At 47.4% G+C, this 26,396-nt stretch overlaps 1 protein-coding gene across 6 annotated transcripts in view; it reads right to left on the bottom strand.

Annotated features, from left to right (window-relative positions):
- The window catches only part of NDRG3 (NDRG family member 3), a 118,583-nt gene that overhangs the window by 31,152 nt on the left and 61,035 nt on the right, over positions 1-26,396 (bottom strand). For 5 of the 6 annotated variants that reach the window (XM_084645815.1, XM_084645816.1, XM_084645814.1 and 2 more), the window contains 2 exons: positions 12,636-12,741; positions 5,641-5,676 (listed from right to left, as the gene is read on the bottom strand). In XM_084645815.1, coding sequence (XP_084501941.1) covers positions 5,641-5,676; positions 12,636-12,741 — 142 coding nt within the window. Of the gene's footprint in view, positions 1-5,640; positions 5,677-12,635; positions 12,742-22,377; positions 22,663-26,396 lie in introns of those variants that run through there. The other variant, XM_084645818.1, reaches the window with a different exon arrangement.

Genomic DNA, 26,396 nt, shown 5'->3' with positions numbered 1-26,396 from the left:
CAGTTTGGTAACCCGGGATCTATGGCATGCAAACATATGAGCTGGATAAAGATGAATGTGTCAGACAACACCTGGCAACAATTGTAGGTGTTCAGTTAAACAAGAATCCTACACTGCTCACCAGCGAGTTCATAGCCGTCCTCCCAGCAACAGCCTAGCCTGCATTCCCACTCGGTGAAGCTATTCGTATCAGCCTGCATGCTCACACCGACGACTGACAAAGCTACATGAAGCCTTCATAGCAATAGCTTCTCATTCTGATGCAGCACAAAGCAATGCATGCTTCTGTGTCAACGGCTAACTTGTGACTGAAGAGGAGTTGAGTTGGTGCAGGCTTTATGCTGCTTGTGCTATGCCAAACAGCAGTCAGATGAAACCAGTCTCTTTCCAGCAGTGTCAGTTAGGAGATAATACACGTGGGAATACCTTCTTGGCCCAAGTCAGACGCATGACCAGGCTGCTTTCTGCACTAAATGAAAATGTTTTTCCAAGAGCCAAACAGAAGGGTAAATCTTATGGTGGTGGTTCAGGGACACCCCTCAGAACCCACAAGCTGAAAATGTGGGATATTTTGGGCAGTGTGTCCTGCATCCCCCCCTCCCCCCAATTCCTGTGGAGTGGGCCATTCTGTTTAAGGTCATGCTGTTTCCATAGGAACCATCCCTGCCATGCAGGATCACTGGCCCATCTAGCCTGGGACCCTGTTCCTTTGCATCACTGTGACGGTACATGAGAATTTACCCACTAATGTCATTTCTGTGGGTCTAGGCAACAGCTGAGCCCATCAGAGACTAGACCTTTTGGCAGTTCTGGCCTTGCACCCATCCCTTGTGAGCCCTAGATTTCATTCTGACCTCGCACCGACCGAGTGGTAAGACAAATGAGACCAGACACACCTCATGAAGAGGAAGCACTGACCAAAAATATGACACTATTCCACTCCTGGGAGAGCCTGAGGACTTGCTGTCTGGGGCCACAGGAGGAAAGATTTTACTTGCTAGGATCATTTCTGTGGCTCCAGTCTAGCCACCCCAAAGGAACTCATTACAGTGAAAAACCCAGGACAAGGAGAGTGGGACAGAAAAAAACCTCTCTACCTGCTTCACTTCACATCTGCCCGAAGGTGCACAGCTGAAGAGACAGTGAGCCAGTAGCTCTTAGTAAACACATGCACTAATATCAGGCAGCCACCCTGCAGATCTCCTGTTACGTGATTTCTCATATCCTTGCTCAGGGATTTGCTACAATCCTGGCAGAGTGGGCTCTAAGCCCGGCATGGCAGGGTACCCTAGCTTCGAGAAAGGTTTGGTTAGACAGGTTCCAATTCACTCAGATCATACATCTGGAAGCAGGAAAGCTTTTTTGGCTCCCTGCCAAGAAGAAATAGAGGGAATCTCATTTGCCTTCTGTTTTTACTTCTAGCTAGTAAAGGTTTAGATGTGTGTCATGCCCGTGGATGCGAGCAAAGCCCAAAGCACCTAAAGCCAGGGACAGTTTCCTAGTGATGGTAAAGAGGGATATCAACATCAGTCAGAAAGAAGGGAACGTTTATCAGACTATTTGAGGTGTGCATTAATGGAAATACTGGTGCCCCTATTCCTCAGCCATTAGTATGTCAGTAGCTAGTTGTGTTTAGTGGTGGCTACTTGAGGGTTTTGTCCACTGGTCAGCTGGGATGCAAAAAGACAAGTGGAAAGCTTCTCCATGCTGCTCTGTTCCACGTATACACAAGAACAGTTGAGTTATGCAGACTTTAAAAAACCAGCATGACCCCCCGAAGGGATTATAGAGAACTTTGTGGTCCTCTACTACTTAAGAAAGTTGTCTGTCCATGGTCTAGAATGCCCTAGTTTTAGGGCTCGTTAATTTATCATTCGGGGAATTACAATAGCCAATGTATTAAGAACGAAGAAGAAATGCTGCTCTGGGTCCCAGGTTTGAACTCAGAAGAGCGTGTCCGGGCCGGATCACAGTTCTGAACCCAACAGGGGCAATGCTGCTGCCGCCATTTCAGAAAGAACAAGGCGAACGTCACACTGCTTAACGCAAAGTTAAACTCCCAAGTTAACGCATGAAGTAATGGCTTCAGAAACATCCTGCCAAGCCTAAAAGGGGTGAGTTAAGCTGGACAGGAAAGCTGGAATCAGGGCTAGCCAGCTTTAAGGGACACTGTTAATAGTGACTGCTGAAAAAGGTGAACGAACCCTGGTCACAAATGAAATACATATTGAACAGGAACAACAACTATCCTCTCAATCCCAGAAAGAGACCCCTGCCCTCCAAACACAGGCAAAGCTACCCTCCTGCAGTGTCTGGACTCCGCCACTACCCCCAAGTGCTGCGTTTGATGCATCAGTTCCTCACAATCAGAGAACAATAGTTTTGTCCATTTCAGTTCCCAGTCTGCTGAGAAAGAGGCCAGTGAAACACACACGTAATCAAACCCGACTCTACAGGGCCGCGATTGGCAAGTAGCTCTTCGGCAGAGTTGTGCTACAGGCCTTGTTCACAGAGATATTTACAAAGAGGGATTTGGGGAGGATATGATGGAAGAGAATACTAATTATATACAGCCCTGTCACCAGGTGGCATCCTTTTGTACCCCCTTTATAAAAATTGCAGACCCCCTCCCAAGCCAAGAAAAAGCACAGCCCTTCCCCTCTCCCTCCAGCACTGCACAACCGGCTTATGGGTGTAGATTTCATGCTCCTTGCACAGGCCACTGTCACAGGCAGGAGACCCAATTAGACCAGCCTCAGGTCTGAGCTGATGTAACAGATATTATGCTCCAGCGGTGGTGGGAACCTAAAGACACTGCTTAGGTCTGATCCAGCATTCCTTGGTGTGCAGATGGCCGAGGCAGATAGCCGTGCCCCGCAGTGGCACTTGGCAGGAGGATGACGAGGAGGTGGTGGCAGCACGGAATCACAAAAGCAGCTGTAACTGGATGCTAAAAAGACACTACAATGAACTGAGAGCTCCTGCAAGCAGCATCCTGTCTCCTGCTCAACCGTTGCCATAGACACCGGTCCTCCACTGATCCAACCCACCCAGATCAGGCGTTCCTCCGCCAGTGCTCACTTCCCTGCTGGCTATGGGGCTGCTTGGCAGCTCTGCCACAATTCAGCAGCGTGGGGTGAACAAAGGCCTCAGCTACTCTGCCACTTTGAGAGGGCCTGGGGCTGAAACAAGTGAGGGCCGAACAGGCCCATGTGGAGCTCGTCCACACATGGCTTCGCTGGCTGTCCACCCTCTTTCTATGGGGTAGGGCTCCCCTGTGTTCCAAACACATCTAGTCAGTCTCTGCAGACTGGGGTGTGCCTTGGGGAGACCGTGTGGGAGGTTCTGTGGTTTGATGGGAAAGGGGGGCCGAAGAGAAGGGAGGCCTTTTATCCTATCATGGGGGCTTTCCTGACCCCCTCCCAGACCAGCACCTTCTGCCAAGCCTGGACAGCTGCCAGCCGGGAGAAAGAGGGAGCCAGCTCTGAACAGACAAAGCCAAGGCTGCTTTGGAGATTCAGAAGATACCCAGGGAATGGTTAATACTGCCCTCTCCCGTCCCCTGGCCCCAGCACACCAGACCTGTGCTCCCCTTACTCACCACACACAGGCCCTAACAGGTAGGGCCTGTGCTCCACGCTCCCTGATCACCTCCTGACCCAAGCACACTGCACCAGTGCTCCCCTCCTAGGCCCAAGCCTGACAAACCGGTGTGCCTCTCCCCAGCGCAACCAGGCCTGGCACCTGAGCTCCCCTCACCCTTTCCTGTGCACAGACAGGATGGTGGGGGAAGCCTGTTTTCATTGCATTAGTTACTTTGAAGGCAACAAAAGCAAAGTGATTCAGAGTCACTGCTGCTGTCTTCCCCTGCCCCTCGGGACTCTGTGGCTGTATCAGAGTTTGATTAATGCTCTGAGGACTTCAGAATAATGGCAATTTTAAAAGCCACTTGCAGCTGGGATAAGTAGGCCCAGCAGGCAGAGTTAGAGCCCAGCTGCCCTGGACTGTCGCATCCTGCCCGCCCACAACCCAGTACTTTGTATGGTTTTGTAGGGCACCCCCAAAGACACTGCGAGACAAACTGCCTGATCGCGGCGGCATTTATGGCACTGCCTTTTCACGCAGCCAGAGGAAGCATTCCCAGAAGCCCCTCTAAAAAGCTGAGTTTTATATAGAGTGGAGTCAGAAAGCTCTGGACAGCCCACTTCTGCAGCTACATTGCCAGCACTTCACAGCAGTGAGCTGGCCCCGCCCTTCACAAGCAGCAGAGTCCTCACAGCCGGGGAGGAAGAGCAGTCAGCAGGGAGAGCAGCCACGCATGGTTCCATGTGTTGCTCCAGTCTGTTTTGACTGGGTGCAGGATGGGGTGTCACTTGGCATAGCAGTTTGGGCCTGCCCCACGACAAGTCTGCCAGATAATACCAGTGCCATGTACTGTCCAAGGAAGAATCAGCCCAACTGCAATACAGGGAAGCCATGCAGCTTAATTGTTTCTCTATTGGGATCATTCTGTAGCAACAAGACAGAGACCATGGTGGTCTTCTGCACTGGTCTGTCAGGATGAATCGTATCAGGAGGAATTACTACAGCTTTACCATGAATTGTCCTCATGCAATCTGACCATCTCTGGGTCAACTGATCCCAACACTACTTAGCACTTCACATCTTCAGAGTGCAGAACCAACCAGAACTACTGCAGGAACAAGCCATTGCGCCATCTGCCCCCCTTGCCAGCCAATGCGCGGGGTGGGATCTGTGTCTTCAGACCAATCTGGTGGCACACGCAGCAGAGCTGCATGAATTTAGCATGTTGCAAGTAACAAACTTAACAGGAGACAAATTAGTCCAGCACTGGGTGTTGCTGCAACAGCAAACATGGTACAGTGCGCCAAAGGAGCAAGTCCACTAGCCATGTCTAGTGACAGCATCCAGCTCCACTCCCAGGCCTGTTTTACCAATAGAACTACACTGCTTATTTGCTGAGACTGGCACTTCAAAGGACAACAGGAATTACTCCATCCCCATCCTGCTCCCGCCTGCCCGTCAAGCTGCGTGCAGCAGTACAGCAAAGCTACACGCCCGTGCCCTGTGATAACGATACACTGCCAAACGGTAGAGCTCATGAGGAGAGGGCAGAGATGCAGGAAAGAGCAGGCACTGCCTGACTGATGCAGCGCATAGGTGGAACACACTGAGAACAAACCCAACTGTCCCACCATTTCCCTTCACTACTTTCGACATCCCTGAAAGGGTCTGATGGTATTAGGAATTTCCTTGCCAGCTCACTGAATCCTGCAGCTCACTGAGCCCTAATTTGACATTCCTGTCATGGAGCTCACTGTGTCACCATTTGGCACTGGGACGTCACTGCAGGGGAAGCTGAGCTGGGAGGGTGATGGTCTTGTTAACACAGACAGTAAACTGAGGGAGGGAGATGGCCCGGGAAAGGAGGCTGCTTCCCAGGAGATCTTCCAGTTCTGCTCAGCGAAATCTTAACAGGCTCAAGGCAGAAGACTGGACTAATAAAGGCCCATCTGAACTTGGATGGGTCATCTCTGTGTTGGTTATGACATAGGCCATTCGCTGCTTTCTGTGTGGAGGCTGGCAGTTACAGATCTCTTCTGGCTGCATGCTCCTTACCTGGCAGTCAAAGTCCTGGAAGTTCCGAGCAGCATTCTGTCAATGAGAAAAGAAAAACAGTCAGTGTTCAGCATGGCTCCCCCAGAACAATTGACAAATCTGCTGTCAACACCAAGGCAGGGGGCTCCCTTGGGGGCCTGCGCTCTGGTACAGCAGCTTGGACTTGCTGCTCTAAAGGCCAGTTTGTCACCAGAATGTGAGCTAAATAAAGGAAAAACAGTTGGTACTGCAGAGAAAACTCCTTGGAAACCCACTACCTCAGGGACCCATGTGGATCAGCCAATCAGCCCATCGAAGGCCTGGTCTACACTACTAAGTTTTGCCAGCATAGCTATGTCGGCAAAACCCCTTGTGTGGACACAGCTATGCCAACAGCAGAGTGCTACTGGCCACTTAGCTAATGCTGTTTGGGGAGGTAGTATGTAGGCCAGCACTCTCCTCCTGCCACTTTCCACTAGGGGCTCTGCTGGCATAGTGGTCAAGACTACTGCAGTGCTTCTCAACCAGGGGTACGTGCACCCCAGGGGTACGCAGAGGTCTTCCGGGGTACAGCAACTCCTCTAGATATTTGCCTACTTTTACAACAAGCTACCTAGAAAGCACTAGTAAAATCAGTACAAACTAAAATTTCATACAGACAGTGACTTGTTTACACTCTCTATATACTATACACTGAGTACAATATTTATATTCCAGTCAGTTTACTTTATAATTATATGGTAAAAATGAGAAAGTAAACAATGTTTCATTGATAGTGTGCTGTGATGCTTTTGTATTTTTACCGCTGATTTTGTAAGCAAATAGTTTTTAAGTGAGATGAAACTTGGGGTATGCAAGACAAGGAGTCTGGAAAGATTGAGACCCACTGCTCTACTGTACACAAGCCCTAAGTCTCTGACCATAGCCAGCATCAGAGGCAGGTTCAAGAACCCTTCAGTGAGTAATTATGTAATAACCTGTCCATAAGGGAAGTGACCTGGAGTGAATGAAGAACACTTGTTTTATTAGGAGGATCTGATCATCACAGCTGCCATTGTCAATTTGAATGCAGAATTACTTAAGGCAATACTGCTAAATCTTAGGTTCACAAAATTCTCCATTTCCCCGTTATATCCTAAATGAGACCCAACCCCCATTCACTTAGCGGGACGGTGAATATTTACCAATTCATAGATTAAGGCCAGAAGGGACGGTTATGACCAGCTAGTCTTACGTCCTGCATAGCACAGGCCAGAGAATCCACCCAGCAATTCCTGCATCAAACCCGTGACCACTGAACAAGGGCAGATCTTTTAGAAAGACGTCCAATCTTGATTTAAAGGTTTCAAGGGATAGAGGATCTGCCATGTCCCAAGGTTAGTTTTTCTAGTGGTTAATTATCCTCACTATTAAAAAGTTGGACCTTATTTCTAGTGTGAATTGGTCTAGCGTCAGCTTCTAGCTACTAATCAATCTTATTATGCCTTTGTCTGCCATTAAAGATCTTCTATTAAAAGATCTTCTTCCCATGTAGGTACTTAGAGATGGGTCAACTCACCTCTTAACCGTCTCTGATTTTAGACAGAGCAGGCAGCAATACCTCTAGCTAAGGTTGCCTAACACTTTCTATTATAAGACCGTGTTTTCAGTTACTTTCCCAAACTTTGACAGTTTAGGCTGAATGTCTGCCTCAGACTGAATTTCTGTTTCAAATATTTCAGCTGTACTGGTCCCACAGTTTCCAAGAACAAGGTTGCGGAAAAGTATGCTGTTTTCCCCACGTTAAAAATACTTACCATTTTGTTGAGAACCTCTACGGTCTTCCTGCTTTGGAGCAGGGTCAGATATGTATCTTTTGCTGTTGCTGTAAAAATTCCTGCAAATTTGTTGACACTTACACTTTGCATATGGTCAACAGAGGTTTTTCAGGAGCTGGCAGCTAAATTCTCAGCAGATTCCACAGGCACTTAGCATGCTCCAGCCCAGATCTGCAGGGGTTGTGCAGGCCTTTCCTTGCAGTTGATCCTCCCACTATTAGGCCTCAGAACTGAGAGCAGAGACACTGCCTTGTTCTCTCAATGTTCCCTTAGCAGATGGTACTCAGGCAGGATAGAGGAGAAGAAGAAAGCAGCCTGATTCAAATGCAGAGGGATGTGGAGCAGAAAGGGACCAGGACAGGGGGGGACAGAGGTTGTAGGGTCTATCCATAAACGAGACTTTACTCCAGAACCAGGAACAGAACCTAGGATTCCTGAGATCCAATATTCCTATGCTCCCAACAAACAACTGTGAAAGCCTCTGGCAAAGTGTGTCTCACTAATGGCTTGTCCCTCTAGAGTAGGGGTGGTCAAAGTACGGCCCGGGGGCCGCATCCGGCCCTCCAGATGTTTTAATCTGGCCCTTGAGCTCCTGCTGGGGAGTGGGGTCTGGGGCTTGCTCCGCTCTGGCACTCCAGCCAGGGAGCGAGATCAGGGGCTTGTCCCACTCCGTGTGGTTCCCAGAAGCAGCAGCATGTCCCCTCTTTGGCCCCTACATGTAGAGGCAGACAGGCGGCTTCGCATGCTGCCCCTGCCCCAAGCGCCTGTGAACAGGGCAGCGTGCAGAGCCACCTGGCTGCGCCTCCAAGAAGGAGTCAAAGGGGGGACTTGCTGCTGCTTCTGGGAGCTGCTTGAGGTAAGCATCGCCCAGAGCATGCACCCCTGTCCCACTCCCATGCCCCAACTCCAACCCAGAGCCCCCTCCCACACCCTGAATGCCTCATTTCTGGCCCCACCCCAGAGCCTGCACCCCAACTTTGTGAGCATTCATGGCCAGCCACACAATTTCCATACCCAGATGTGGCCCTCAGGCCACAAAGTTTGCCCACCCCTGATCTAGAGAATAATGGCCAACTAGTGCATGCAGGTAGCTCAAGTAGCAGACATCTGTGCTGTGGATCTAAAAGATTCCCTGATGATGACCCATTCAGGGGATCAATATAATGGAGTTTTCTCAGTTTACTCTTTTAAAAACCTTGGAAAATTACATGGAAGCTCTCCTCCCACCAATATTAAATACAAACATTTGCAAAATCAAGCACTCAGCTTTGCTTCTCTACAAACAGGACAGTGGGGTGGGAGGAGGTATTGGTTCATATTCTCTGTGTATATATAAAGTCTGCTGCAGTTTCCACGATATGCATCCGATGAAGTGAGCTGTAGCTCACGAAAGCTCATGCTCTAATAAATTGGTTAGTCTCTAAGGTGCCACAAGTACTCCTTTTCTTTTTGCGAATACAGACTAACACGGCTGTTACTCTGAAACCTAGAATTAAGACTGTGTAACTTTAATTCAATCCCCTTGTACATATGTATTATGTTACAGACTAATTACATCAGTGGTCTCCAACCTTTCTGTGGGAATAGCACATTGCTATTCCCAGAAGGCTGTGGCGGGCCCCGGACACTCTGCCGCCGAAATGCCGCCGCCAGAGAACCGGCTGTGGAAATGCTGCTGAAAAGCAGCAGCAGCAAGAAGTGGTGCCACCGAAATGCTGCCGAGAAACGGCAACGCTTCTCGGCGGCATTTCAGGGGGCGGTTCTCCGGCGGCGTGTCCTGCGGGCGCACAAAAACGCCCCGGCGGGCGCCATGGCATCCACAGGCACCATGTTGGGGACCACTGAATTACATGATCACCTGCTACTTTTCCACAGGATCCCTGCCACATTCAGTGCACAAGACGGATCTGCTCTGGGGATGAATCAGGGTTGTGGATGAAGGAGACTATCTTGTTTGTTGTAGAAATCAGAAACGGTGTAGTGACTGATGCAGGGGATTGCAGGAAGGGAAAGGATAGTCTCATGCTTAAGGCAGTTGAATGCTACCATGGAGAACTGGATTCAATCTCTGTCTCTGCCACAAAGTTACCAAGTGCATATGCCTCATTTTCTGGATGCCCAACTTGAGACACCTAGAACCTGATTTGCAGAAGCGCTGAGCACTCGTGGCTGCAATGTGAGACACCAGGAGCCGTGCTCTGAACGTAAGGTACCATGAACACACGACGAGACCACCACCTGGTCTGACAGGAGTGCTGTGCAGAGAAATCCAAGCACTCCAATACTAAGGCAATAAGCACCATATAAAAGCGCATGAGAAAATGAATAATTTTATCTCCAGTATAAGGGTTGGCATAATGTGCAATAAATAAGGGAAGGGCCACATGAACAACGAGGATAGAAAGACATAATTGCATCCGGTGCACCAAATGAGGCAGGGGTCATGTGAGAAAAACATTACCTGGCCACGTAACTCAAGAGTGCCATAATGCATATGCACAAGGGGGCTGAATTAAAGGTGCGCAGGAAACCTAAGATCAGGCATTTTCTAACCTTTGAGTTCTTGACATTAGTTATTTGTTTATCGGAAGCCCATCCCCCTCCCTATACTTCAGGGCCCAAGCTCCAGCCTGAGTCGCAGTTTCAAAGAGCTGTCTACACAGCTATTTTTATAGCCCTAGTGCATGCCCCCACTATCCCTCGCTTGTTGACAGTGGTTGGAAGGCTGGTTCCCTGGGCTCCAAAGCAGTGTGTAGACATAGCCTCGGTATTCTGTTGCACCCAGCACCCCAAGGAACAGGGGTAACGGACCTGAAGGAACAATCCCACCAATAAAGTGTTATTTTTCAAACAGAAGTTTTTTTTGTTTATGTTACAACTACTGTAGGTTTGACACGTTTAAAGTTGAATTTCTCTCCAGTAATGCTCTTCACTGCTTTAATTTCACTGAGCGTGGACAATGAGAACAGACTGATCAATCTAGTGGCTTTCATTTCACGCAGTCTCATGCTGCTGCAGGAGAGCTGAGGTGTGCAATCACCACAGGCCAAAGTTTACATTGGAACAGAAGTGTGCTTATCGTCTTTGAATCATCACACGCGTTATAATGGTTTGTTACTTTTAGGGTTGATGTGGTCCTTTCAGTTCAGCAAGAAATTCACAGTGGGGGGGTTTCCCCATTTTCCAGGCAGCTCTGCCATTTTCACATGCAGTTTGAGTGTTAAGTTGCCACCATCTCTCTAACCTTTAGTACCTTCCCCCACCTGGCAGAAGACCAAAAAAAGCCACCCAACACCCCCCATTAAGGAGAAGCTCTAGAGAAACACACCCTGGGAACTCTGTGCACATTAAGCACATTTTGGGCAGCTGTGTTCACACTGGCATGCGAGGTCCTGGTCTTGGAGATGATGTCAGCTTAGCCATCGAAGATCTGCATGCGCAATAGCATCAGCTCTTGGTTCTCTGCAAAACCTGACATACTGAACGAAAGTGGCCTGCTTTGTACGCTCCATTTACTGGTCTTGGAGAGAACGTGTACATTTCCCTACCAGCTCTGGAAGAGTTTCAAGCACTAATGAGGCTCCGATTTGCCTTTCTGAGAGACATGACCTCATCAAGACGTTTCGTTCTTGGACAAACATCAGCATTCTTTCCACCGAGGCCACCAATGGGGGAGGGAGCAGAGGAAAAGGCAACACAGAAACTGGGCCGATGAGAAGATTCTCAAGGGGACAGATGCCATTTGCTTCTCATTCCAATTCCTGGCAGAATGACAAGCTCCTGACTGGACATGGCTCTGGAGCACTGTCAGGCATGGAGCTGCCTGTTCCACCCTTTTTTTCCTCACTCTGATGGTAGCTCCTGTAACCTTTTGACCAACTAACTAAAGTGAATTAGGTGGCTTATCTGCGACTGTAGTTTGAAGGATGCACCAAGTACTCCCATAGTGCCACAAGATCTGAATTAGTGGGGTGAGGGGGGATAGCGCTCTCCTTCAATGCAATGAGGAAGAGGCGCCCTCACGGGTGAGCTGGATCATTCTCTGGCCCAGCAGTGGATATCCATGCAATTGCTGGAACAACCAAACTGGGGGGTCTACATTTGGCTATTTACTAAGCATTGAAGAGTTGGGAGGTGCTAGGGCAAGAATCTCAGCTTGGTGATTAGCTCTGCTGCCTGTCACTCAAATGAGAAGGGATCTGAAATTTCCGCCTACCAATCAGTATCTGAGATGATAGATTCCCAGATCTTACCGGGGAAGCCCAGGAGAGTGCATGTCCTGGACAGTTATAGCTTCAGTGCAGCGTAGCATTAACTGGGCCAGAGTTTCCTTAACAGCACAGGCCAGTTCAGTGCCCTCATCAAAGACGATAGCATGAAAAGATTAAATACTTGCTGGGCTGTTGTAGCTTTTCCCAAGTGCCCCAGTACTGCACTACTTTGTCTTAAGAGGGCTACAGCAATGCTCTGCAGAATCCAGTTGGAATGCCAGGTGAGGTTCCCCTGTCATCAATCTCGTGTAGACAGCAGACTTTGAAAGCCAGTAGGCAGGTGGGTGAGGTAACATCTTTTATGGGACCAACTTCTGTTCGTGAAAGAGACAAGCTTTCGAGCCACACAGCTCTTCTTCAGGTCTAGGAAGGATATTCCCAGTCTCACAGCTAAATACAAGGTGGAACAGAGTGTTTAGCATAAGTAGTTAACACATATTGTAAGGACCATTCAGAAGTTGATCCCGTAAAACAAATTACCTCACCCATCTTATCTTCTAATATCCTGAGACCAACATGCTAAAGCTACATTGCATACAATAGGCAGGTAAGGAAGTCATGGCACCACGTCATGGGAGAGAAACCGGTATCTCCTATAATTTCTATCACCAGGATGGCCCTGCTAGAAACCTCTTACAGCCCAGGGTTTTAGTGATGCCACCTGCCACACAATTTCCACCCCCACCCACAGGACTTCATAGCATAGGCTGCATCACGTTGGCAGAGTTGGATGGGGTCCTCATCAGAGCCTATCAGTGCTGCTCCTTAATGGTCTTTGGGGAGTGGAGAGCAATTGCCATTTCTAAGCATTTAAGCTTGTTCACTCTGTGACTGGGGAGTCTGGCCCCCGGCATTCCTGACTGGCTGCGAGTGGACTCAGAGTTAGCGTGAGTCCAGCGAGTGAGAGCGGAGTGGCAGTAAGCATTACCTTATCGTTCAGAAGAGGTTTGATCTCTGTCAGCTGCACATCCTGTAGTTCATCCATGGCAACTGGTGTAGAGTCGTGTAATCTGCAGAGTGGTAAATCAGTGACCCTGGAACAGAAGGAGAGGACAGGGTTAGAGATGATGACATTTCAAAAGGATGCTCCCCACTGTGACTGATGGCTATGCTTACAGCACAGCTACTAGGACATGCTAATCCTGAAACCGCCTGGCCTTGTTCCCAGTGCAACATGGTACATCTACAACACAGAGGGGAAAGCAGCTTGGTTGAGTCACACACTGAGAGACCTCCCCACGCTGCAGGGAACCCCTGCTAGGAATCTCTCACCAGCTGAAACCTGTGCAACACACTGGCCTCCCCCCACACACAGTTCATCAGTTCTCACGCAGGAGATGTGCAGGGCACACAGCTCGGATGCTGTAGAGCTTCCCACTTGTGCAACACCACAGAATTTAATCTAGCAGGAAGATTGCGGCCCTGAGTATGTTGTATGGATCTGCTCTTTTAGTGGCACTGGTGCTTTAAGACTGCTCCACTCAACAAAAACCAGCTGAGAACCAGCACTTAGAAGGGATATTGGAGCAGACACAGTTCCAGTTGTGGCTGATCTGGTATTAAGTCCCAGCAGTCTCTGACGAATGCCATCACCATTTCCAATGGCACTCCTACACTATTCAGCTTAGCCAAGACCTGACCCACCAAGAGTAGACAGAGGAACTTCAGTAGAACCTAATCAAGCTACCCTCCTCAGGCAGGGACTGTGTTTTTGCTGTGTGTTCGTACAGTACCAAGCACAATAGGATCCTGGTCTATGATTGGGGTCCTCAGGAATTACCACAATACAATTAAACAACCATCCAGGTGAACGAACAGCACAATGATAGATGGAAATCACTGGTGACAAATGCAAAGTAACATACACTGGAAGGAATATTAAATACTCCCACACATGCTGGGTTCTGTACCAACTATAATCACCGAATAAGACCTGGGCATCGTTGTGGGCAGCTCAGTGGAAACCTACGGTCAATGTGCAGCAGTGATAGAAAACCACTAACATGTTTCCCTGGATCTGCAATTTCTGCATTAGGATGAGTTGGGAGATATTTTAAGACACATTTACACTACTTCTATGCTACGAGCTGGTACACATACTTGCAATAGCTCCAGGAGCACTAGCGTGAGTATAAATAGCGGCGTAGCATGGGCAGTGGCAATGCAGGCATGGCTGACTTGTGCCGTGTATGGACCCACCATTTTCTGGCACAGCTCAGCTGTGCCTGCCTTTGCAGCCCCTGCTCATGCTACCCTGCTATTCATGCAGTCACAGGACAGAAAGACGGGTTATGGGTTACAGATTGTTGCAGGTTTCAGAGTAGCAGCCGTGTTAGTCTGTATCCGCAAAAAGAAAAGGAGGACTTGTGGCACCTTAGAGACTAACCAATCTATTTAATAAGCCATAAATCCAGTGTCTGTTCAGTCCATGAGTTTTAGAGTCTAGCAGAGTTATGCATTTAAGCTTGCAGGCTCGTCTTTTGAAAGGATTGTGCAGGTGTCCTTTCAGGATAAGGACCGGCAGGTTGGACAGAGTGATCGGTTTGTGAAAAGTGTTCACCCACAAGTGATAGGGTGTTTTTATGTTCTGTCAATTTCCTATTTCCTTCAACAGCCCTCTTTTTGTCCTGCAGAGGTGTTAATGGGCCACTCTATCTTGAATAGTCCCTCACAATACGTGCTAACTATTCATGCTAAACAATCTGTTCCACCGGGCATTTTGCTGTGATGCTAGGAGTACCTTTCCCAGACCTGAAGAGCTCAGTGTGGCTGGAAAACGTACACTGCAAACAGAATGGCTGCCCATTTGGCATTTCATCATATTACACGGATGTGCCTACCTGCATCTGACCAATCTACTGGATGAGCAAGAAGCTAAAATGATGATTACAGCTCACTGTGGTCTTTCTCACAGTTTTAAATTGGGTCACTCCCCGTGCCCACCCCAGAGTTCATCATCCTGTATTTCTGGTTTGCTATGAGGAGGCTTGCGATCAAGCTGTGAATTCAGTCTCTCCGTGCAGGACGCAGGAGCTTACTCTGGGTCTGCTTGCAGCAGATTCTTTTCATGCTCAAATAAAACAGTTCCTGTAGCACACACGTAAGTAAGGCCTTGTCAATACTACAGAGTTTTGTCGACGCAAGTTACGCCGACGATCAGAAACGGCTATAATTACATCGCTTCTGCATGTTCACACAACCCTCCTTGTGTCAGCAGAGCGGGCCCACAGTTGGCGCTTTAGCATTGACAGTGAGAGCAGTGCATTGTCGGTATCTATCCCACTGTGCTACTCACCACCTTCTGCAGCTAGGATTCGGGGGAAGGCAGAGTGGATCGCAGTGCACCATGAGCATGGGGTCAACAGCCCATGATGCAGTTTTTTTCATCCCATCATTTCATGGGCTTCCGACTGCGTTTCACGGCATTTTTCCACAGCCCCTGTTACTGTGCACCTGCCACCTTTGTCTGAAAGCATAGGATCCTACTCTGCTCTCTGCTTCTGTGGTCACTGCTTTGAACACCTTGTGGCTGGTCATGCAGTATATCATGAGCTCCCAATCTGAACAGGACTCAGATGCCTGACCTGCTGCATGCCATGGAAACAAACACCACCAGATTACTTTTGACATTCACAGAGCAGCTGCACAGGGTGGACCACCACTTTTGAGCTCAGGAAACAAGTACTGAGTGGTGGGATCACATTGTTATGCGTGAACTTTTGGATGCGCAAAGCCACCTTCCTGGAATTGTGTGCGGAGCTCGCCCCAGCCCTGCAGGGCAAGGACACCCAAATGAGAGCTGCCCTCTTCGTAGAGAAGGGTGTGGCAATCAACGTGTGGAAGCTGGCGACCCCAGACATCTAGCCGGGGGTTGTGAATCAGGTTGCAGTGGGGAAGTTTACCATTGGGGCTGTATTAATGCAAATGTGCAGGGCCATTAATCACATCCTGCTACAAAGGACTGTGACTCTTGGCAATGTGTGCGAAACAGTGGATGGCTTTGCAGCAATGGGATTCCCAAACTGCGGAGGGGTGATCGATGGCAGGCATATCTCAATTTTGGCTTTGGACCATCTTGCAATGGAGTACATCAATAGGAAGGGCTACTTCTCTATGGTATTGCAGGAGCATGTGGATCACCGTGGGTGGGATTGTCCAGGAAGGTGCATGACGCAAGCATCTTCAGGAACACCGGTCTGTACAGAACGCTGCAAGCAGGGACTTTCTTGCTCGACCAGAAGATTCCAATGGGGGGTGTTGAAATGCCCACAGTAATCCTGGGAGTCCCAGCATACCCCTTACTTCCATGGCTCATGAAGCCTTACACAGGAAACCTGGACAGCAGCAAGGAGCGCTTCAATAGGCTGAGCAGGTGCAGAATGACTGTAGAATGTGCCTTTAGCAGGAGGCTAAGGGTGAAAAGTTTCCCCTGGGGTGGTGCGCAGAGGCGGATCGCCTGATACCAGGGCTATTAGAGGGGCACAAAAGGGAGCTGTTCGAATCAGGGAGGCTTTGAGGCAACATTTTGACAATGTGCACCAGTAATGTGTCTTTCTATACAGCACTCTGCCATGCTTTGTTAACCTGCTGCCTTGCATGAAAATTTTAATGATTTGACTGTGATTTGTAGTCAGCAAATGATAAAATTGCAACTGTTTATTAATGCCAGCAGCAACCTGTGTGTAGGAGACAAACAAAGATTGGCTATCTTTCAGAGTATGTTTTTATTAAATACCTATTAACAACACACACAAAAGGCTTGATGGAGAGGGAGATAACAATGAAGGGCAGCGTACGCTCTGATAGCTGTGTTAAGTCCAGTTATAATTTTGGAAGCTGTCTGAAGGGGTAGAGTGAATGGGGTACTGAGACGGGCTCGGAAGTAGCAAGGAATGTATGTGGGGAGCAGGGCCGTCCTTAGGCATACGTAGCTGCGTAGGGCACCTGAAAATTTGGGTCACACCTAGGCCTTAATGTCCACCCTCCCACCTCTTCCTATCCCTGTTCTGACCATTCCTACAGGCTGCCAGACCTATTAGCATAACCCTGAAACTGTTAAAGAGTCATTCAAGTGGTAATGAAGCCATTTAACAGGAATTTGCAAACCTCCAGTTATATACTGTCAGTTTCTGCATTTACTTACAAAAACAGTTGTGCATGACTGTAATATTTACTTAGAACATGTTAGTCTACAGGACCTTAGTTTAAAATTTGCTTTAAAAATCTTTCATTAGTGTGTTGCTGAAGATTATAAAATCACATCTCCAAACAATCCTTGCATAGTTTTTAGATGCACAATCTGAGTATTCATCTTTAGCCTTAAATGCTTGGATCTTCAGACATAGTTTTTTAAATAAATCCTTCAAAAGACCATCCTTATCTAAAATACAAATGTGAGCCCGGGCTGCCATCAGGCATAGGGGCACCAGTTTAATAATACTGCATAGGGCCCCATAAATCCTAAGGATGGCCCTGGTGGAGAGTTTGGGGAAGGCATGGAAAGCAGTTCTGTATCAGCTGCAGAGGGGGCTGAGAACACATGAATTCAGCCTGCAGTGTGATTAGAAACTTCAACGTCTCCATCTGCTTCTCCATCACTTTTATCATCCGCTCCTGGCCCATTAATATTCACTCCTGACTCTCCTTTCTGTCCTGTCTGCATTAAAATAAAATTATAAAGTCTCTCTCCACGCCCTGCATTTCTGTTTTTCAGCCTCTGAGGATTGGAGCATCTCTTGAAACATGTCCTCCTTGCTTCTCCTTGGTTGCTTCCTTATCTGGTGGAAACACTCTGCTGGTGTGTATGGGGTTCTCCTGAAGGCCACATTTGCATGATCACAAGAAATAATAAACAGAGCATGATTGTTAGTGCACGAACAGCACCAAATTATTATAGTAAGATGCACCTCTTTTTAAATATGAATCAGTTTCTCACTGTCTCTTTGCAAGCACACAGATCGGTGAATGCCCTCAACATGGTGAGTTCAGCCCGGGCAGGGGGACGCTCAAGATGGGGCACAGGGTCTAGCAGGTTTTTTAAGGGGATCACTTGCAGGTGACTAGGGACACTATTGTAAATTCTGCCACCATTTTCCACAAGCAGGGGTCATTGATGCCGATATCTCGCTCCTGAGGGTAAGCAAGGATGCAAACGGGCATCTCCTGCATGCATGCAGCTTCAGACCAGGTCCCTGTGCTGTTTGCCTGTGAGCTGCTTTGGTCCCTGTACAAATGACTGCCGATGGGTGCAGGAAATTTCCTACAATGGGGGAAGGAAGAAAGGAGCTCTGCGGAGTATCCTTCAGCAGAGGATTGGCAAGTACCTCCAGGAAAGTTTCCTAGAGATCTCTCTGGAGGATTCCCCTGAAATCTCAGTGTGCATTAACACACTGTTCCGCTACACTGCTTATCTGCACAAAGGAAGGTGGAGCACACTCAAACACAGCTAGTCTTGTACACTTCTATCCCGTCACCCAATTCTAGAACATACAAAGCAAAGGACAGCTCTACCTCACATAACCGAGCAGCATCAACTCAAAAAGATCACTTACCAGAGCTCTCCTCTCCTGCGTCAAGATGCCAGAGACGGATTACTGGGACTGGCGAGACCCCTCCGGAGTGGAAAAAGAGGTCCTGACTCACTGCGCCATCGGATGACCCTGCCGTTGGCTCCCCATCATCCTCCAATTCGACCTCCTTATCCATGACTTCATCCTTGGGGTTTAGTCTGCTGTTTGCTGTCTCTAGCCCCGCTGAAGTATACACAGAGCTCTTGGTGGTGGATGTGGGGTCACTGCCGATAATGGAATCCATATCCTAAGGTCTTTGGCGCAGCACCAGGGAGACGGTTTGACTCCCTTGCCTTCTGGTACATTTGCCTCAGCTCCTTTATCTTTGCACGGCACTGATGCGTGTCCCATTTGTAGCCCTTATCCAATATGCCACGAGAAATCTGACCAGGTATTGAAGTTCCTATGGCTGGAGTGGAACTGGGACTGCACAGCCTCCTCTCCCCATGGTTCCAGCAGATCCAACAACTCAGGTGTGCTCCAGGCAGGAGTGTGTTTGCTGCATGGAGCTGCCATGGTCAGCTGGGAAAATGCAACGTGAGATCTCCATGCTGACCAAACAGGAAGTGGAATTTCAAAAATCCCCAGGCCTTTAAAGGAGGAGAGGCAGATGCCTGTGTACCTGGGTGCAGGGCAGTGGAGTTCAAACTGCTGACCTGAGCAATCAGGACTGGCATTGTGGGACACCTCCTGGAGGCCATTTACAGCGACATAAGCAAACACAGTGTCTACACTGATACTTTGTTGATATAACTTTGCTGCAAAAAGCTCTACGCCTCTTGGCAAGGTAGTTTTATTTTGTCGGCAAAGCAGGAGAGTTTTGATGGCAAAAAGAGCACTGTAGTGTGTACACCTCCACTGTTTTGTTGACAAAAAAGCAGACTTTTGTCGACAAAACTCTATGGCGTAGACAAGGCCTCAAATCCTCACAATGGTTCTGCCATTTCCCACTCACACAGGTATGATATATGGATAAAACAATACCTAAGTTAAAAGAACTAACAAGGGAACGCATCCCCTCCTGACTGCTACTAGGGAATTGGGGATGAGCTGTGATTTTTATTCTGAATTTAACTTCAACATGAGATGAAGCAACTCATAAGCCAGAAGCTGCCCTGCAAGACACAGACAGTCTGGCAGGTCATTTCCATGATGTCAGCATAGTGCTCTCCCTCCTCCCAGAGCTAATGCCCTAGCAACAATAGAGAAGACGTAAATCAGCACAGAGCCAGAAAGATTTTATTCCAGCTTAATCTCTCTGCAGAGCTGCATCAAGAAAATCCATTGCCCCACTCTCCTCCTGCTGCCCTATTAGTCCTGTTCAGGGCACTCCCCCGCAACACAAGTGGTTGGAACAGTCTCACAAAGTGCAAAACTCCTGTATGTTCTCATCAGTCCTGCCTAATGAAGGATTAGCCCTTATCCAGGCGGCCTGGATAACGAAAAGAGGGGCTGGACTATCAGCAGATGCACTGCAGGCTACGCCCTGCTAGCTGAAATTCTGGAAAGGAAGTATGTAGAGCACAAGACCAAGAAAAATTAGATTGTACACAAATCTGATCACCCCCCACTTCCATCCTGCAACAGAATAAAGGGTCCTGCCCCCAGGATTTTACACTCTCCAGCTGCTGATGATCTGAAAGCAGAGCCAGAGTGGGTGAAGGTTACAGGAGCTGAATGGATTTTGAGAGGACAGCAGAAGGTGACAGAGTGTCCTTATATCAGGAGAGTTTACTCCCTGCAGCTGGCTTACTCTCCTCTGAAGGAGGATGTCCTTTGGGCCAGACATTGGCAGGAAGGGAATGCTGACAGGACCCGTGGAAGCTCTCTCCCATTTAGCAGAATGCTCCACGCCACTGTGCTCTGACACCTTAGAGTGACTGCTCTGGCGGCCGGCCAGGCAAAAGGCTTTAATGCCACCTTGGAAATCTCATTACTGTTGGACTCCCAATCCTCCTGCCTGGCCTAGATCTGCTGCCACACAGACAAGGAGTGCAGCTGGTGCAGAGCGGACTTTTGAGGCAAAAGTTCTCCCGGGTGCCACAGACCATGAAGAGGCATCTTCTCAGAGTCTCCTATGCAACCAACGCCATGCACAGCCTGAACACTTCTTTGCTTGGGTTCCTCCAACTGAAAACGCACTAGAAGGCTGCATCTGGGGTGGGAAGCCACATCTGATGGCTGCTCTGACCTACTGGTGGAGCAGTGAAAGGCTCAGGAACAACTTGGAGAGAGACTAGTGTCACCTGTAAAATGCAGATAATACTCCCTCTCTTGGCCTTGTCAATGTAGCTTGTAGCTTTCTGGGCTCTCTCATACAGCACCTAGCTTCCCCCCAATTTCAGACGCTAGATGCTACTGCAATACTGGTGATTAACAACAACAAAACACTGATGTTAGCCTGGTAACAGTTCACTTCCTACTCTCCTATTGTTCCCACTGCCTAGCATTAAATAAAAGTGATTTAACTTCCAAAAAAACAAACAAACAAATAAAATTAAAGTTTATGAACCAGCCGGTAGCTCTTTAGAAGATTAATCCAGCGCTTCACAACTTTAAACCTATCCACGCTGGGCAGCAGGCTTCCCAAGGCCCAATATTTAGTATGCAGCAGGCTGAGAACCATACAGATCATCTCCTCAAAGGGTAGTGGGGTCTAGTATCGCCTGCCTGCAACTGAAGAGGCAGACAGACCCAGTGGGTCCTTCAAGAGCAGTGCCAGTGACTAACAGGCATGGTTCTGTCTCCTACGCAACCTGAAGACCCCTTGGAAAGGAACTGCAGACTTTTTTGCTCAGCACACTGACTTGTGTGCTCACACAGAGTTAATGCAGACACTAGTATATCAAACAATACAACACATATAGCCTGGAACTGCACTCTGAGGGAAGGTTGGTTCTCATATCCCACTTCCTCCCCGTCATCTAAGTGACCAACAACCAACAAGCTAGGTTATAACATTAACCTTAGAGTACATTCAATATGACAGCAAAGAGAAGTGTCCAAAAGTGAGAGAAACACTCAAGTGAAAAGGAAGAGCTCTGCAGAAGGCAGGGTGCAGCTGAAGCAACAGGTTCGTATGGAATGATCTACACATACATTTCTCTTTGTATGGCTCAGTACATGTCCTGGGCAATTGCTCCCTACACTTGCATTTGCACACAGATGACTCTCTCAGGAAACTCCTCCTAAACCAGTTTTTCCTTCCCAAAGGCTTCTTGGAGACTTGGCTAGATCTGCACTCTCTGGAAATGGGTTACACAAGCATCAAGACAAAGTCACCTGGTGGATACATAATTGACAAGGGGCCTAGAGCCCTGAGCAGGGGGACAGGAAAGTCCTACAGGGGCAGGGGATGCAAATACCCTCTTGCAGACATCCTCAAACTCAAACAAGTCCTCAGTAAATCAGATCCTCGCTGCTGATAATAAGTGGAAGCTCCACTATCCTGCCAGAGCATTAACAACGCTCCCACTGAGGGCTTGCTTATGTGGAAACAGGAGTCAAAAGCATGCATGTACAAGCTATTTCAGAATAAGAGTACCCTAAATAGACAGGTAAAATTTTTATTGAAATTATACCGAAATAGAGTGCTCTTATTCTGAAAGAAGCACGTACACCCACAGAACACCACCAGGATAGCTGAAGGTGCGAATTACAACCCTCTTAGTTATTTTAACTCCAGTTTCTGTGCAGACAAGCCCTCAGAGTGCTGTTCCTCCTCAGAATCAGAGGCCTGAAACACTCACTAGCCTCTTGCAATGCACCTGCTTTAACATTCTCATGTATCACGGAAACAGAATCTCCCACACACCACCTGGAAGAAACGGGATAATTACTTTCCAGAGTCAGCCACTCTGGAACAAAATTTTGGGCTCTGCTGCTGCAAGTCCTTTTTCATTCATCATAACGAATCCAGTGCTTCTAATTTATCAGCTCCATGACTTGTCACACTCCTGCCTTTACAAATTACATTAGACTTGTCACATCTCTCACAGGGACAATTCTTTAATACAGTTATCAAGCTACGATGCAAAACATGTAAAAGTCACATCTGGGAAAATGTATACTTCTCTCAGTAAAAGATATTACCTCACCTACCTTGTCTCTCATATCCTGCTTGTCAGCTACAACACTACTTGTCTCTGACTGCCAGCTTAGCAGAGACTATGTGCCTTGGGAAGCCTGTTCTTCAGAGAGCGTGTAGGTTCAGAGCTGTAACAAACTGGGTCAGTCTTCCAAAGGGCTGCTTACTCTCCCTTACAGAATTGAGTAAGCAGGTCTTATGGATATGAGAAGCCAAGAAGGAAGTTCCTTCCAAAGGGGATCTGTGAGTGGAGATGGGACACAAGGTGAAAACTAGTGTTTGCAGACTGAGCAAGATACTCAGAAGCCTACTCATTTCCTTGCATCCTACTCATTTACTCAACATTCACACTGCTGCAGCCTTGGAGAGGCTCTTCCTCAATTTTTATCTTCTGCAGAAAAATGTTTCTCCTGCACAGTGCTTGCCTTTGTTCCACACCCTGTTTTTGAGCCACATCCGATGAAGTGAGCTGTAGCTCACGAAAGCTCTTGCTCAGATAAATTGGTTAGTCTCTAAGGTGCCACAAGTCCTCCTTTACTTATTTCCAATAGTTGTTCATACAGCTCCTCTAGACCCCTTTGATTATGCGCACCTTAATCTTGGAACATTCCTCTTTTTCCAAGTAATAAACCCCTCATTTATAGCCCTGGAGACCCTTTATTATCCTTGCTGCCCTCTGCTTTTTCCTCAGTTCTTCACTAATTCTCCTTGAGCTGTCATTAGCCATTTATACAGGCCAGTCCAAGTCCTATATTTATACATGCAGGTTAACAGTAACCTTTCAGCTAGGGAGGTAAGGGTCCAAATTTCTTTTTCAATGTCTAAACACTCAACCAAGTTTGCTCCTCCCTCTTTATGCCCTAGCCCCTACATTTTTGGTGTTGTACCAGCAATGATGACTTCATATTCTACCACATTTCCAGTTTCTTGGCACACAAGTCAAATTGTCAGCATTCTGAGAGAGAACTGAAAAACTCCATCTAATCACTCCAGAACAATTGTTATACACAACAATTTTTTAAAGCATGAGGCTCTGGCTCCTCTAATTCATGGATATGGCCAGGCAAAGGAGAGCCAAGTCCCTGAGGGATAATTCAAATGACCTGAGCCTACATAAGATGTACATTTAGCATCTATTTGAGGGAAAGTGGTCATACGTATGTATGTGTGTGTGTGTGCGCATGTGTAAAAGTAATACCAACGAAGCCCACCACAGTCGTATTTAACTTCAGAAAGAGAACTACACAAAAATGAGGAAGCTAGTTAAACAGTCATAAGAAGGTTTCAGAGTAGCAGCCGTGTTAGTCTGTATCCGGAAAAAGAACAGGAGGACTTGTGGCACCTTAGAGCCTAACAAATTTATTAGAGCATAAGCTTTCGTGGGCTACAGCCCACTTCATCGGATGCATAGAATGGAACATATATAAGATACATATATATACACACACACACACATACAGATAAGTTGGAAGTTACCATATAAATTGTGAGAGGCTAATTAGTTAAGATGAGCTATTATCAGCAGGAGAAAAACACTTTTGTCGTGATAATCAAGTGATCATAAGAAGGAAATGCCTGCAAGCTGCAGGGAAACATTTTAAAAACACCTAATAGAGGTTCAAATTAAACATATACCCTAAATATTTTAAAAAATGCCACCATGGCTAAACAACAGAGTAAAAGAGGTGATTAGAGTCATCCTTTAAAAATTGGAAGTCAAATGCGACTGAGGAAAATAGAAAGGAGCATAAACTTTGGCAAGACAAGTGTAACAGTATAATTGGACAGGCCAAAAAAGAATTTGAACAGCAAGTAACAAAAGACTCAAAAACTAACAGCAAAAATATATTTAAATACACGAGAAGCAGGAAGCCTGTGAAACAATCAGTGGGACGACTAGACAATCAAGGGGCTAAAGGAGCACTCCAGGAAGACAAGACCATGCCGGAGAAGCTAAATGAATTCTGTACATTGACCATCACTGCTGAGGATGTGAGGGAGATTCCCACACCTGAGCCATTCTTTTTAGGTGACAAATCTGAGGAACTGTTCCAGATTGAGGTGTCAGACGAGGTTTTGGACCAAACTGATAAATTAAACAGCAATAAGTCACCAGACCAGATGGTATTCATCCAAGAGTTCTGAAGGAACTCAAATACGAAATTGCAAAACTATTAATCGAGGTATGTAACCTGTCACTTAAATCAGCTTCTGTACCAGATGACTGGAGGATAGCTAATGTGATGCCAATTTTAAAAAAAGGTTCCAGAGATGATCCTGGCATTTACAGGCTAGTAAGCCTGCCTTCAGTACCGGGCAAACCGGTTGAAACCATAGTAAAGGACAGAATTGTCTGACACATAGATGAACATGATTTGTGGGGGAAGAGTCAACACAGCTTTTGTAAAAGGAAATCATGCCTCACCAATCTATTAGAATTCTTTGAGCGGGTCAACAAACATGTGAATAAGGGTGATCCAGTGGATATAGTGTACTTGGACTTCCAGAAAGCCTTTGACAAGGTCCCTCACCAAAGGCTCCTAAGCATGGGATAAAAGGGAAGGTCCTGTCATGATTAGTAACTGGTTAAAAAGACAGGAAGCAAAGGGTAGGAATAAATGGTCAGTTTTCAGAATGGAAAGAAGTAAATAGCAATGCCCCCAGGGATCTGTACTGGGACCAGTGCTGTTCAACATATACATAGCTTATCTGGAAAAAGAGGTAAACAGTGAGGTGGTAAAGTTTGCAGATGATACAAAATTACTCAGGATAGTTAAGTCCAAAGCAGACTGCAAAGAGTTATAAGAGCGTGACGAAGTGGGAATGGTCTTAATATTTTCTCTGAATACTGTGTGGGTGCCTCAGTTTCCCCATGGCATTTCTTAAGTATCTAGGTGGTGGGATAAAGGTGTGTGATTGTTGCAGAGCCCTAGAGGGCCAGTGTGATGGTGTCTGCACAGAGAACGGCCGACACCCTGTCTCCAGGCAACTGATGGCCAGGGCCCCTCCCCTGCAAGGTGAACAAAGAGATCAGGTGGCCTCCTGGCCTGGGAAAGAGACTAAGACCAGAGGAAGGGCTGGAGGGGGTTTCAGTTTGGAGCTGTCTGGGGAAATGGAGGGAGGCCCAGATGGGGCTCTGGGCTCCCTGGCCCCCAAGATGGACCTGACTGAGGGGTCCTGTTTCCTGTACCTACAAGCTCTGTTTTAGACCGTGTTCCTGTCATCTAATAAACCTTCTGTTTTACTGGCTGGCTGAGAGTCATGTCTGACTGCGGAATTGGGGTGCAGGGCCCTCTGGCTTCCCCAGGAGCCCTGCCTGTGCGGACTCGCTGTGGGAAGCGCATGGTGTGAGAAGGGGATGCTGAATGCTCCGAGGTCAGACCCAGGAAGGTCGAAGCTGTGTAAGTTTCTTGCCTTGGAGACAGTATGCTCATAGAGAGGAGGCATGGTCCCTCAGAGCCCGTATGGAGTAGTTCCAGAGCATTGCCCGGTGACTCCGTGACAAAGAGTATCTCACAAAACTGGGTGACGGAGCAACAAAATGTGAGATGAAATTCAATGTTGATAAATGCAAAATAATGCATACTGGAAAACATAATCCCAACTATACATACAAAATGATGTGCTCTAAATTAGCTGTTACCACTCAAGAAAGAGATTTTGGAGTTACCATGGATAGTTCTTTGAAAACATCTGCTTAGTGTGCAGTGGCAGTCAAGCTAACAGAATGTTAGGAACCACTAGGGAAGGGTTAGAAAAGACGACCAAACATATAATGCCACTAAATAAATACATGGTACACGCACTCCTTGAATACTGCATGAAGCTCTGGTCACCTCATCTAAAAAAATATATATACTAGAATTGGAAAAAATATAGAGGAGGGCAACAAAAAGTATGGAACAGCTTACATCTGAGGAAAGCTTAAAAAGACGGGGACTATACAGCTTGGAAAAGAAATGAGTAAGGGAGGGGAAAATGATACAGGTCTATAAAATCATGAATGGTGTGGAGAAAGTGAACAAGTGTTATC

The sequence above is a fragment of the Lepidochelys olivacea genome (assembly GCF_965140295.1).
Source record: "Lepidochelys olivacea isolate rLepOli2 genome assembly, chromosome: 13".
NCBI classification, from domain to species: Eukaryota; Metazoa; Chordata; order Testudines; family Cheloniidae; genus Lepidochelys; species Lepidochelys olivacea.
This window is presented reverse-complemented; position numbering and strand designations above follow the sequence as displayed.